Source organism: Ursus americanus, chromosome 7 (assembly GCF_024610735.1).
Source record: "Ursus americanus isolate L20-20 chromosome 7, mUrsAme1.1.p, whole genome shotgun sequence".
Classification (NCBI taxonomy): Eukaryota; Metazoa; Chordata; class Mammalia; order Carnivora; family Ursidae; genus Ursus; species Ursus americanus.
Window position 1 is genome coordinate 36,508,176 of NC_142133.1, and position 13,702 is coordinate 36,521,877.

A 13,702-nucleotide genomic window follows, 5' to 3' on the forward strand; every position below is an offset into this window, starting at 1 on the left:
ATGGGAATCAATATTTTAAGAAAAAATGAGAATTTGTTTATTATCTTTTTAAATTTTATTTATTTATTTATTTGAGAGAGAGAGAGCGTGCATGAGCTGGGGGGAAGAGCAGAGGGAGAGGAAGAAGCAGGCTTCCTGCTGAGCAGGGAGCCCAACATTGGGGCTCGATCCTGGGACCCTGAGATCATGAGCTTAACTGAAGATAGATGCTTAACTGACTGAGCCACCCAGGTGCCCCAAATGAGAATTAAAAAAAAAAAAGTCATACATTTAAGCCTGATATAAACTTTAAACACCTACATTTACTTCACGCTACCTTCCTATCCTTTATGTAAGGCAAATGTCAGCCAGAGCCTCCCTTCCTTTTGTAGTCTCAAGGAGATTGGCCCAGACATCCAATCTGGGTGTTCAGAGCCCTTTCCAAGATTACCGATAATTTCCTCCGGGGGCTTCATTTTCTTGTCTTCTCTGGCCCTGAGTCTGTGTATCCATGGCTGCTGTCTTTTCACTGTTCCAACTGTCCCATCTTCAACCTCTTCTTCAGTTCCTACAAAACCCCATTCACACACAGTTTTAGTGAGATTTTAAGATTTGAGAAAACAACTTAAAATTTATATATTAGACATTCCTGTCTTTAAGGTCCATTTTCCCGCCCTATCACCAGAGATTTCCCATTAGCCCTTCACTCTATGCAGTGGCTGACTTGCCCACCTGACTCCTCTCTCCCACCCACCCCTGCTTGTGTGGTCCATCTCCTTTCACCGCTCTCTCTCTCTCTCAAGAGCAAACATAAATTCCTCCAGTGTGGAGAGCAGCTTGTCTTGTATTGCTAGGGTTTTTAACTACACCATGTTTTTTTTAGAGTCTCACCTTCTACTGGAAACAGCTTATCTGGTTATTTTTCCAAATGAAGACAGTTTCTTTCTAAGAGCAATCCTGGTGCCATTTAATACTACATTTCCTCCTCATTATACTCAACAGTGTACGTTTATTTATGTACACTTACCAGCATTCCCAAACTCATTTGATTTCTACTTTTCTCATTATTTTGGATGTACTTTCCCATTTATGAATGCAGCCCAGGCTTCCCACTTTAATAAATACCCTCCAAATTATTAGGTACTTGTATTTCCAGTTTAGTTTCACATTATAAAGAGTGGTGCTATAAACATCTAGTGAAAATTGGTTTTCTTGCTTGGATTGTTTTGAGGGAATATATTCCCAAATGTAGATTATGGGTCAAACATGAATAATCTCATAGATTTTGTGCTTGCCTCAGTATGTTCATCAACAGTTGTCCTAATAAGTAATTTTATCAACTTAGAGTTTAGCCATTTTGTTTACTCTGCCAACATTCTCCTTTGTGATTTTCAATTAACCTCGCAGCAAGGCTAATCATTTCCCCAAAATTCACTTCTCTGAGTTTTTCCATGTATGGAATATTTGGTCATATACTTTGCCCTCTTGTCCAGTGAAGTCTGGGTATGGATTTTGTTTTAACGCCTTTATTGAGATATAATTCACATACCATATAATTGATCCATTGAATGTGTACAATTCAATGAATTTTAGTATATTCAGAGAGTTATGCAATCATCTCCACTATAAATTTTACAACATTTCATTACCCTAAAAAGAAACCCTGTACCTCTAGCCTTTACCCTATAATCCCTCCATCCCATCCCAGACCTAGACAGCCATGAATCTTTCTGTTTCTATAGATTTGCTTATTCTGGACATTTCATGTAAATGGAACCATATAATACGTGGTCCTTAATGACTGGCTTCTTTCACTTAGCATAACGTTTTCAAGGTTCACCCATCTTATGGCATGTATCAGTCCTTCACTCCTTTTTATTGCCAAATAACATTCCATTATATAGTTATATCACATTTCTTTATCCATTCATCAGTTGATGGGCATGTGGGTTTCTCCACTTTTTGTCTATTATGATAATTTTGCTACCAACATTCATGTACAAGTTTTTGTGTGGATATAGGTTTTGCGATATATATGTAGGAGTGCTATTGCTGGGTCATACGGCCGGTAACTCTGTGTTTAACAGAGGAACTACCAGACAGTTTTCCAAAGTGGCTGCATCATTTTACATTCCCACCAGTAGTGTATGAGGGTTCCGATTTATTCACATTCTTGCTGCATTAGTTTTCCAGGGCTGCCAAAACAAAATACCACAGCTGGGCGTCGTAAACAACAGACATTTATTTTCTCATAGTTCTGGAGGCTGGAAGTTCCAGATCAAGATGTCAACAAGTTTGGTTTCTCCTGAGGTTTCTCTCCTTGGCTTACAGATAGTCACCTTATTGTTGTGTGCTCACATAGTCTTTTCCATGTGTATCCATTCATATCTCTGGTGTCTCTTCCTTTTTTTTAAGCATATCAGTCACATTAGATTAGGGCCCCAACCTTATGACCTCATCTCATCTTAATTACCTCTCTAAAGACCTTATCTCCAAATACAGTCACATTGGGGGTTAGGGCCTCAACGTATGAATTTTGGAGGACAAATTTGGTTCGTAACACTTGCCAGCTGCTACAGACTGAAATGTTTCCATCTCCCAAAAGTTCACATGTTGAAACCTAATCCCCAATGTGATGGTATTTGGAGGTGGGACCTTTGGGGTATATATGGGAGATGATTAGGTCATAAAGGTGGAGCCTTCATGCATGGTATTAGTGCCTTTTATTTATTTTTTTTTTTTTAAAGATTTTATTTATTTATTTGACAGAGATAGAGACAGCCAGCGAGAGAGGGAACACAAGCAAGGGGAGCGGGAGAGGAAGAAGCAGGCTCATAGCGGAAGAGCCTGATGTGGGGCTCGATCCCATAACGCCGGGATCACGCCCTGAGCCGAAGGCAGGCGCTTAACCGCTGTGCCACCCAGGCGCCCCGGTATTAGTGCCTTTTAAAAGAGACCCCAGAGAGTTGCCTCAGCTTGTCTGCCATGTGGTGAGAAGACAGACATTTTTATTTTTTTTATATTTTATTTATTTTTTTTTAAAGATTTTATATATTTATTCGACAGAGATAGAGACAGCCAGCAAGAGAGGGAACACAAGCAGGAGGAGTGGGAGAGGAAGAAGCAGGCTCATAGCGGAGGAGCCTGATGTGGGGCTCGATCCCATAATGCCGGGATCACGCCCTGAGCCGAAGGCAGACGCTACCCAGGCGCCCCAAGACAGACATTTTTAAACCAGGAAGCAGGTCCTCACCAGACACAGAATCTTCCCAGTGTCTTGAGTTTGGACTTTCCAGACTTCAGAACTGTGAGAAATAAATGTTTGTTGTTTAAGCCATCCGGGTATGATATTTTTGTTATAGCGACTCAAACGGACTAAAACACCAACATTTGTTATTATCTGTCTTTTTGATTATAGCCATTCTGGTGGGTGTGAAGCGGTATCTCATTGTGGTATTGATTTTCATTTTGTTGATGGCTACTGACACTATAAACATCTTTGCATGTGTTTATTCGCCATTTGGATATCTTCTCTGGAGAATTATCTGATCATATCCTTTGCTCTGATTTATTTCTTTATCATAACATTTTTATTATAGATTATTTACATTATGGATTAATCATATAGATATCAAACATACTAGAAGGAACCATTGAAGAATCTTTCTTAATTTGGGTGTAGTGACAGCCTTTCTAAGATTAAAAAAAAACCTAGGAACATAAATAAAAATCAATTAATGTGACTATATGAAAATAAAAAATAATTCATTGCAAAAAAAAATACGAGAAACAAAACCAAAAGAAGATGGGGGAAAGATAAGCAATTTATTCACAATAGACTAATTTTATTTATATATAGAGAGGGATAGATAAATAAATAAATAAATAAATATATATCCCCAACAATAAAGAAAAAAGAGACCAACAGTTGAACAGAAAAATGGGCAAAGAAAATGAGAAGTTCATAGAATGGCAATTTTTAAAAATTAAGCTTGATAACATACTGTATAGAGAGATATGAGGAAACAGACACCCTGATAAATTGTTGTGGGAGCATAAACTGACACAAACTGTATGGAGAGCAGTGTGGCAACATTTACCAGAATTTTTAAAGTCCATACCTTAGGATCCAGAATTCAACACCTAGCTATTTAGCCTAGACAGACATTTGTTCACATGCCAAATGGCTATAAATAAGAATATACTTACTGACTTCAGCATTGTTTGTAAAAGCAAAAGAATGGGAAAAACTTGAAATAATAATCTGATGAAATACTATGCAATCAGCAAAAATAATAAAAGTTGTCCAAAATATAGCATTAAGTGAAGAAAACCAAGGTGGCAAAACTGTGTAGAGTACCGTGTGTGAGAGAGAAAGAGAGAGAGAGAGAGAGAGAGGAGGGAGGAGACTGGGGGAAGAGTATGTATATATATATAACATACACAGCACACACACACACACACACACACACACACACACACACACACACACACACACATATATATATATATACCGCACAGAGTGTCTTTGAAAGGACATACAACAAATTAGTTAGCAGTGATACTCTAACAGGAAAGAAAATTTCCTGTTAGGAAGGGAGGAGGAGGGAGCAGTGGATAATGGAAATTCTCTTTTCATTGCTTATCATGTGTTTTTGATGCTGTTGAAAATTTTAACTGTCGTGCATATTATCTGGTAGTCAATAAGAAAAAAAGAAAACCACGGGGCGCCTGGGTGGCTCAGTCGTTACCGTCTGCCTTCGACTCAGGGCGTGATCCCAGGGTCCTGAGATTGAGCCCTACTTTGGGCTCCCTGCTCCGCTGGGAGCCTGCTTCTTCCTCTCCCACTCCCCCTGCTTGTGTTCCCTCTCTCGCTGGCTGTCTCTCTCTCTGTCAAATAAATAAATAAAATCTTAAAAAAAAAAAAAAAGAAGAGAAAAAAGAAAAAAAAGGAAACCAAAGAGATGTATACACTGTTCTCCACTGTGAATCATGGCTATAAGTATTGCAAAGTAACAAGGCTTTTAATTCTCTCCTGGCAGGAGAGAATCCCCCTACATTCCCCCATTGCAAAACATGACTTTTGATTTTGGAATGCATCTCATGAAGGCTCTCCTAGTTACCTGTTTTCTGACCTGCTCCTCCACCCGCCTGATTGGAAGATCCCTGAAAGGAGGGGCTGTTTCTCATTCCCGTGCGTCCCCAAACACTGTGGCTGGTGTTCGGTAAACAGCGGACGAAGAATTCTGAAAAGAGAGAGGCCCCGCAAAATCAGAAGTGTGTCCCGAACGTCTCAGACTCTCACAGATCTTTCATCTGCGGAATGTGCGTCCTCTGCCCTCTCCACACTCACCCAACACACACGATTCCCAGGCGGGGGGGCTCCGAAACCTGGACTGCTCCCGGCCGGTGGGCGAGGACCTCTCTGCGGACACCGTCGCTGGGCTGCCCGGCCGCTCGCGCCCCGCCCCCGGCTTCCCGCGCTCCGCGCCCATTGGCCCACCTCGGGTGTGGGCGGGCCGCGCCGGGGTGCCTTGTGCCCTGTGGCGGAAGAGGCGGCGTGCGCCCAGCTCCCGGAGCTGCGCGGGTGCTGTGGAAGCCGCCGGCGATGCCCCGGGATCCGGTTCCTGCCGGGGCTACAACCCGGGCTGCAGCGGGGGCTACCGCGCCGAGTTTGGTCTCCGCGACCACCGCAGCTCGGCGGGCTTCGGACCATCTGAAGCGGTGAGCGCTTCCTTTGCCCCCGGGGCTCCCTGTCCTGCTGCGTCCTCTTGGGCTATTGGCAGTGGGTGGGATGGCGAGGGCCAGCGGACCGGCAGGGTCCGTGCCAAGGCATCCTCGTGTCACGGGATTCTGGTCCAAATTCCGCTGCCCCTCCTCCCCTCCTTGACTGTCACTCCCCCAGTGGGCCGGTCTTAAGCGCTGCGCAAGTTGTGTGTGCGGAGGCTCCAGACGGTCAGCGAATAGCAGTGGGACGCCTCACGGGCACTTGTCGCTCGGCTTCGCGGTCCCAGCGGCTCTTCCTCCGGTCTGGACAGGCTCTGTGGAAGCGGCGCTGTGCGGGCAGGTCTTGGGAGAGCACGATTAAGTAAACGATCCTTTACACTGCAGGGACCAGGCACCGTGGTGATGAGGAGTCTTCAAATAGCGTGGTGTTCGCTTCTCAATCAGAGAAACAGATCCCGACGAGCTCGAGCTCTTTTTAAAGATTGCTCTTTAAAAAAATTACTTTGTAGCATTGCATAATACTCTGTATCTCATCCAAAAATAGTTCTTGATCTCAGGGTAGTAGTCATTTGAATGCAACATTGATAATTTTTTTCCTTAAATAATAAGTTTGAGCTTTCTTATTTTAGAGTAATAGATTTCTTAATGAAAGAAACTTCTCAAAGTACAGAAAAATAAAAGAAAAACCACAGATAGTGTTTTGAGTCATTTTTTTTTTCTTTTGAGTCATCAGTTTTGAGGGATTTTGTTTTTCCAGTTTGCTTAGGTTTGCTTTCACCCACAACTGCATACCCAGGTTCCAGACCTTTGGAATGATGTAAATAGCGCGTGCGGCGCTAGCCCCCAGCCGGCTAGACAGCGGCCGGGAATCCGCCACGCCCCGGAGCCCCGCTCGGCCTGCGAACTCCGGGCTGTCCCTGCGTCGGGAGGCTGTAGCGCCACCCCGGGAGGGCAAGAGGACGCCCGCCCGGTCCGGCTGTTTATTGCAGCGATTTGTACATTCCAAGAGTCCCCAGAAAGGCGAGCTGCATACCTGTTAGGATACTGGTCACATCCCAGCCTGGGAGGGGGGTGAGGGGGTTACTCTGCGGAGCAGCATCAGCTCTTTACTAGCGGTGGCAGGAGTCTGCGTCCGGTCCTCTCGCTGGAGCAGGCTGAACCTACGCTTGGAGTTTTTAAGTGAATTGCTCTGACAACCCCATACGCCGGTACTGTACTGCCCTCTCCCAATTTTTGTGGCCCTTGTGCGAGTCGATGGGAGTCGGGAGAGGAGAATGATAGACATTTTTCAGAACGGATCGTCCAGTGTTCTGTCACGGTTCTTGGCGCTCCTTTCTAGATCTAAGTTCTGGTGACATTGTTTCAGATTGCTCTGCTCTTTGCCAAGACCCCGTTTATTGGTTTGAGTTGAAAAGGAGTGTCTATTTCTTTTTTTTTTTTTTTCTTTTTTGGAGTGTCTATTTCTTATTCCATAAGGATTAGGGAAAGGAATTCCTGACTTGAGAAAAAGGTGCTGGCATTTAGTTTGCTGCCTTCCAAGGATCAGAAGATTATTGATGTTTTAAAAATGGGAACATATTGGAGATTGGGGAATACTGTAATTATTGTTTTTATTAGGCAGTTGGAAAATAAAAATGTTGCTCTATTTTATTTAATGATTAGGAAATGTGTAAGTACTTTAAATACATCTTTTACAATTGTGAATGTTGCTGTGAATTGTCTTGTAAAATCAAAGGCACCCTCAATTCATCTTTTCTGTATATCTTTTTTTTTTTGCATATGCTTAAAGGACTTGGGTAGTGTTTTTCTGTCGCTAGTCATCAGAATTCTTTTTTTTTTAAGATTTTATTTATTTATTCGACAGAGATAGACATAGCCAGCGAGAGAGGGAACACAAGCAGGGGGAGTGGGAGAGGAAGAAGCGGGCTTCTAGCGGAGGAGCCTGATGTGGGGCTTGATCCCACAACGCCGCGACCACGCCCTGAGCCGAAGGCAGACGCTTAACAGCTGTGCCACCCAGGCGCCCCTAGTCATCAGAATTCTTAGTAACTTATTTGAGCTTCAAGTTTTTTTTTTTAATTGAAACAGGGGTGCCTTTTTAATTGCAATCAAATATTTTTCTTGAACTTTAAGTGTATTTTAGAGAGGGGAGGTGAGAGAGCTATCACATGCAGTAATTCTTTACCTTTTGCCTTTAGGGATGTTTTGTGGTAGTGAGGAAAACTTACTCAGTTTTGATCTATGAGAATAGTATGGTTTAAAGAATTTGTTGGGATTGCTCTTTTTAAAGAAAGTTACACTATATTTCTTATGATTTCTAGAATGGTATAATATGCTGTATCTTTTCCAAAAATAGTTTTTGATATCAGGGTAATTGTTTGAATGCAACACCCACATTTTTGTTTCCTAAATGATGAGTTTGAGCTCTTTTAATTTATGTTTATGCACTTTCTTTTATTAGGGAAATTTTGTAAAATACAGAAAAATAAAAGAAAAACCCATGTACAGTGTTTTGAGTCATCAATTTTGAAAGATTATTTTTTCCCAATTTACTTAGGCCTGCTTTGACCCGCAACTACATATTCAGGTCCCAAATTTTGAGTGGTGTTAAATTATGGTGTTGAATATGCAACTTCAGGGAATGTGGGGCTTACTGGTTGTATTAAAATTTTTCTTTTTCTCCATTAAAATGTCAACACCAGCAGAAACTTTACGTCTTTTTCTCCTTTAAGATATAGATGTGATGACAAAAATGCTTTAATAATTTTGAGTATTGTAACAGGAAATACTATGACTTTTAGAATGACATTAAATTGGAAGGCTTTGAGAACTCGAGTCTGCCGTTTTTCAGGGATGTGTCATCGCTAGTGTTCTTTTTCCCCGCTCTCTGAAGCTTCTACATTTCTTGCAGCATTCATGTAAGAGCTATGGTTTTAATATCAAAGTTCATTACCTTCTTTTTTGACTTTTTGACATGTTACGTGTGCAACATTTTGCAGTTTGAGATTTGGGAATTCATTGGGGTACCTGAAAACTCACACATCGAATCAATAAAGCATCCTGTCATTTCCCTTAAGTGTATTTAGTTTCCCATTAACAGTTAAGTAGGTTTTTGGAGGGCATTTGCCCATTGTTGTTAAAATTCTTAAATTTTTAGATAATTTTGACCCAGTAATTCTACTTCTAGGAATTTACTCTAAGGAAATAATAATGGATATGTGCATACGGTTAGTTACTTGGATATTTGTTGCAATGTTGCTTATGATGGTGAAACTTTGAAAACACTCAATGCCCCAAAATAGGGAAATGGTAAAATGATTTAAGTCAGAGAATATCTATACACTGTAATAATTAATATTATAACATATTAATTAATATATTGATACAATGTAATATCAATATATTATAATTTAATGTATTAATTAATTAATACATTAATATGTTGTATTAATATATTATAATTGGTATATTAATATAATGTAAACATATGTAGCCATTACTAATGATGTTGTAGGAAAAAATTGACAAAATCAAAAGATGGTCGTCATATAATATCAGGGTAAAAAACGAATACTTAAAGAGTATGAATATGTTTGCATTTTGGTTAAAAGAAGTATAAGAATATTCTGAAGTGTAGTAAAGATTATGCTTGATTTAATACTCAGCTTGTCACTTTGAAAGAAATTCTTCTGCACAGTAAAATTTAAAAAGCCCTTGAGCTAGGTTTAAAGAAGGAAAAAAGCAAAGACTATATTTACATATGTAGGCATTGAAACCATTCTGTCTTTGAAATAATCATCAAATCCCTAGAGATAAATGGGGATTATCCATATGTCCCTGCTTATCCCCAAGGTTTACTCTTTCTATTTTATCTGAGCCTTTGTAATTTTAATACAGGTTAATAGATTTATTTATGTAATGATTAAAAGCCTGGTAACTAAGTTCTCAAGTTGGCATGGAAGTGTACGAGTTCAGTGTGTGATATGATTGTAATTTTGTACCAAGATAAAGAGGTATATTTTTTAAAATTAAAAAAAAATATTTTTGAGTAGGCAATGATTTTACAGGGTTGAAGATCAAAATGTAAAAAAAAAACACGTTATACAATGAAAAGTTTCTCTTTCCACTGTTCCTCATCTCCTCAATTCCCATTTCTCCAATTCACCTACCCTGGGTAAGCATTATTACTAGTTTACTGCTTAACATTCCAGGGATATTTTATGCATATCTGAGCCAAAACAGATCTACATTTTTCTCTTCTTGGATATATTTGCCATTTTTTTTCCTTTGCTTTTTCCATTTGACAGTGTATCATGGAGATTTTTTTCATATCAGTACATAGAAAGCATCCTCAATAAAAGTTTTTTTTAAAATATTTTATGTATTTATTTGACAGAGAGAGAGAGAGAGCGCACAGGCAGGGAGAATGGCAAGCAGAGTGAGAGGGAAAAGCAGGCTCCCTGCCCGACGTGGGGCTCTATCCCAGGACCCTGAAGTCATGACCTGAGCCAAAGGTTGATGCTTAACTGACTGAGCCACCCAGGTGCCCCAATAAAAGGTTTTTTTAAAAAAGTGGTAAGAACATAGAAAGCGTATAAAGAAAGGAGATGGACCTTAATTAAAACAATTAAAGGGAGAGTTTTCTTCATGGTTGGAGTGTTGAGTACAAGGCGCTCTTGCTGAGTGAAGAGGAAACCACTTAGCGTACTTGAACATGGCATATGAAATTGTGAAAGCTTCCAGTTTAAATACCATTAAATTATGTTTTAAAAATATTTTATTTATTTATTTACTTATTTGATAGAGAGAGAGAGAGTGCAAGCAGGTAAAGGAGAGGGACAAGCAGACTCCGTGCTGGGCAGGGAGCCCGACTTGGGGCTCAGTCTCACCACCCTGAGATCATGACCTGAGCGGAAATGAAATCCAAAGTCCGTTGCTTAACCAACTGAGCCACCCAGGTGTCCCCAATATACATATTGATTTTAAAGTAAAATTTAAATATTTATATATTACACAAGATTATATAATATATATTATAATATATATAGATTATTATAATATGTATGTAATTGAACAAAATAGAGCAGTTCTTAAAAATTTGCCACAAAAATATGAGACACATGTTCATTCGTCTTAAGTACTTGTTGCTCTCTGTTGAGGCAACTACTTTCAACTCTTATTTTTTTCTTCTAGTATTTACCTCCTAAAGTCTTAAAGTGAAAGTTTATAACTATCTCTTGACTTAAATGATTTAGATATTATTTATCTTATTTTTTTGTAAGTTGAGAATTGATACTTTATGGTGAAGATTTAACACCTTTACTCTCTCTCTCTTTTCTACTTCCACTTCCTCCATCCTCTCAATTGAGATTTTATCTCGATACTTAGTTAAATCAATAGGTTTTATACTATTATGAATAGGTAAATATGACTAGCCTTTGGGCCAAAAGATAAAGATTGTGTTTTTTTCACTTACCTAAGTTTCTATCAATCTATGGCTTTTCCCAAATACTCAAATGCTGTCAAATGCTCAATTACAAGAATCTATCAACTTCATTTTTTCCGTAAGACTTCCTTCCCATAGGTCTCATTCTTCATGTACATGTGGTCTGTTTCTAAGTTTGCAACCAACCTAAAGATTAGTGTCTTTAAAGAGTTAAAAAAGAGATTGTACCCATAAAATAGGATTTGGATGCTATGGAAAGAAACAATCAGAGAATAAGAAAGTGTTCTATGAAATTAAACATATGATAGCCACAATGGAATTCTGAATAGAAGGACTAAAATATAAAGTCCTCTAGGTTTGGGGCATAAGCTATAGCTCTGGTTTACCTCTCTCCTGGTTTGGGTCCCGTTACCTAGATCTTGATTTGGTTGACTCAATCATTTTGCTCAAGCACTTAGTCCAGTCACTTCCGAAGAAAAGAAATTTTCAAAGTCCTTGTATGTCTTAAAGTGTTTTTCTTCATGGCTAGGATGTTGAATTGTAGCTTGGCTGAGTATGAAATTCTAGTTTTTTCCTCAGAATGATTAAGACTTAATTTTAGAGTGTCTGTTGTCAGTATTACTGTGAAGAAATCTGGTATCATTAAGTCTGATACCCCTTTATGGCTTGTTTTTCCTTTCTGAAAGCTTTTTAGAATCTTCTCTTTGGTATCCTGAAATTTGATGAGTTGGTGACCTTGATGTGATTCTTTTTTTCATTCATTGTGGTCTGCACTTGGTGAGCTCCTACAGCCTGACACCTCTTGTGTTTTTTGTAGTGTGGTGAAATTAACTCTAATAATTTCTTCCTTTTCATTTATTCTGTTCTCTTTTTTTCTTAGTTGGAATTTTGGACCTCCTGGATTGATCCTTCAATTTTCTTATCTTTTCTCTTTTGTTTTTCATCTCTTTCTCTCTTTTTTTACCCCCCAACTTCTCTGGGCAAGTTTTTAACCCTATCTCCTAGCCATTTTACTCGGAATTTCATTTTATCATATTTTCAATTTCATATTGCTCTTTCTTATTTTGATTGCTTCTTTTTATAGCATTCTACTCTTAATAAATGAAGTATATTTTCTTATCCTTTTAAAGATATTCATTGTAGTTTTATTTTGGGACTTTCCTTTTCTTTTTGCATTATTTCTACCCTTTATAGTCCTTTCATTTCTCTTCATTTTTCAGTTTCTTCAGAAAGAAGCCTCCAGTCCTCTGCAGTGTGAGATATAATCCTGGGTGTTGGCATTCTGGGAGCGGGGCCAATGAAAGGGACTGTGTCAAGAGTCCCCAAGATCACCTCCAGGTTCAGTGATTCACTAGGAAGATTCACATCACCATATGTCACCATATGGTCATACTCACAGTTATGATTTATTTTCGTGAAAGGCTTCAAAGCAAAATCAGCAAAAAGAAAAGGAACATGGAGTGAAGTCCAGAGGAAACAAGGCAGAAACTTCCAGAATCTTCTTCCAGTGGAATCACGTAGGGAGTGCTTAATTCCTTCATTACTGAATTGTGACTCTATGCGTGAAGTGTTGTCTAACAAGGGAGCTCATTAGAGACTCTGCACCCAAGATTTTTACTGGGGACTGTTCACATAGGCACCCTCCACCTAGCACATACCAAAATCCCAGACTTCCAGGGAAAGCAGGTGTTGAGCATAAACTACATTGTTTGTGCAAACTATGATTAGGTGTATTAAAACAACTCTTGTCAGGGAATAGTGGGATCCTTTCTGAAATCAAAGTTCCCAGATTCTAGCCAAGAGTTAACTTTGCAAGCAGGCCTTGCAGTCTCAGGCCTGCTATGAGAATTCTTTTCTGCACAGGGACTGAGGGTCCCACAGTTTCCTCTGTAGGCTTTCACTTAACCTCCTTATCTTCTGCCTGGTGCCGTATCCTTGCCCTTGAATGGTAACCTGGAGGACAAAGCCTCTCACCTGCTATGGGGCTGACGAAGTCACCTGTCATAACAGGGTTGGAGAGTGGTCCTACAGAAGGGAGTATCTAAACGTTTTGTATTAGTAAACCATTGCTGTTACTTATCCTATAGCTAGATGAATGGTTCTCAAAGTGCAGTCTCAGGGAATTCCCGAGACCCTTTCCCTAATAATATTGATGTGATATTTGCCTTTTTCTTACGAGCATACAATGGAGTTTTCCAGAGGCTATGTGATATTCCAATAGCCCAAAGGCAGAAATATAAAGCAGTGCCACCCTTCTCTGATTTATTTTTTGTTTTGGAAAATATAGTTATTTTTCCATAAAATAATGGGTTTGTTATTATTTGTAAATGGACTAATAAATATTTTTAAATTTCTATTTTTCTTAAGATAATGATTACTGGTAGATATAACCCACATAAATGAAAGTTCTTTGGAGTCTCAATGGTTTTTATTTGTTTTTGTATTACTTTGGTGTGTGTTGCAATTTTTTTATTATTGAAATATAATTGACACAATATTATATTAGTTTTAGGTGTACAACATACTGATTTGACAATTCCATACATTACT

The 13,702-nt window shown here is 39.3% G+C and overlaps 2 protein-coding genes across 11 annotated transcripts in view; one reads left to right on the top strand and one right to left on the bottom strand.

The window, feature by feature from the left end:
• LOC148109672 (uncharacterized) overlaps positions 1-5,474 on the bottom strand; it is a 28,162-nt gene extending 22,688 nt beyond the window's left edge. For 4 of the 7 annotated variants that reach the window (XR_015725220.1, XR_015725219.1, XM_087863538.1 and 1 more), the window contains exons 1-3: positions 5,333-5,473; positions 5,103-5,225; positions 431-547 (exon numbers count right to left, since the gene is read on the bottom strand). Coding sequence is in view for 3 of the 7 variants with exons in the window: in XM_087863538.1 (XP_087719664.1) it covers positions 431-492 (62 nt within the window). In the remaining 4 variants the exon portion in view is untranslated. Of the gene's footprint in view, positions 1-430; positions 548-5,102; positions 5,226-5,332 lie in introns of all 7 variants that reach the window. The other 3 variants (XR_015725217.1, XR_015725218.1, XM_087863536.1) reach the window with 1 other exon arrangement.
• Positions 5,475-5,572: 98 nt separating this feature from the next.
• ZNF638 (zinc finger protein 638) overlaps positions 5,573-13,702 on the top strand; it is a 123,832-nt gene continuing 115,702 nt past the window's right edge. For all 4 annotated transcript variants that reach the window (XM_045788227.2, XM_087863535.1, XM_045788228.2 and 1 more), the window contains exon 1: positions 5,573-5,703. In XM_045788227.2, coding sequence (XP_045644183.2) covers positions 5,588-5,703 — 116 coding nt within the window. In that variant the 5' untranslated portion in view covers positions 5,573-5,587. The remainder of the gene's footprint in view (positions 5,704-13,702) is intronic.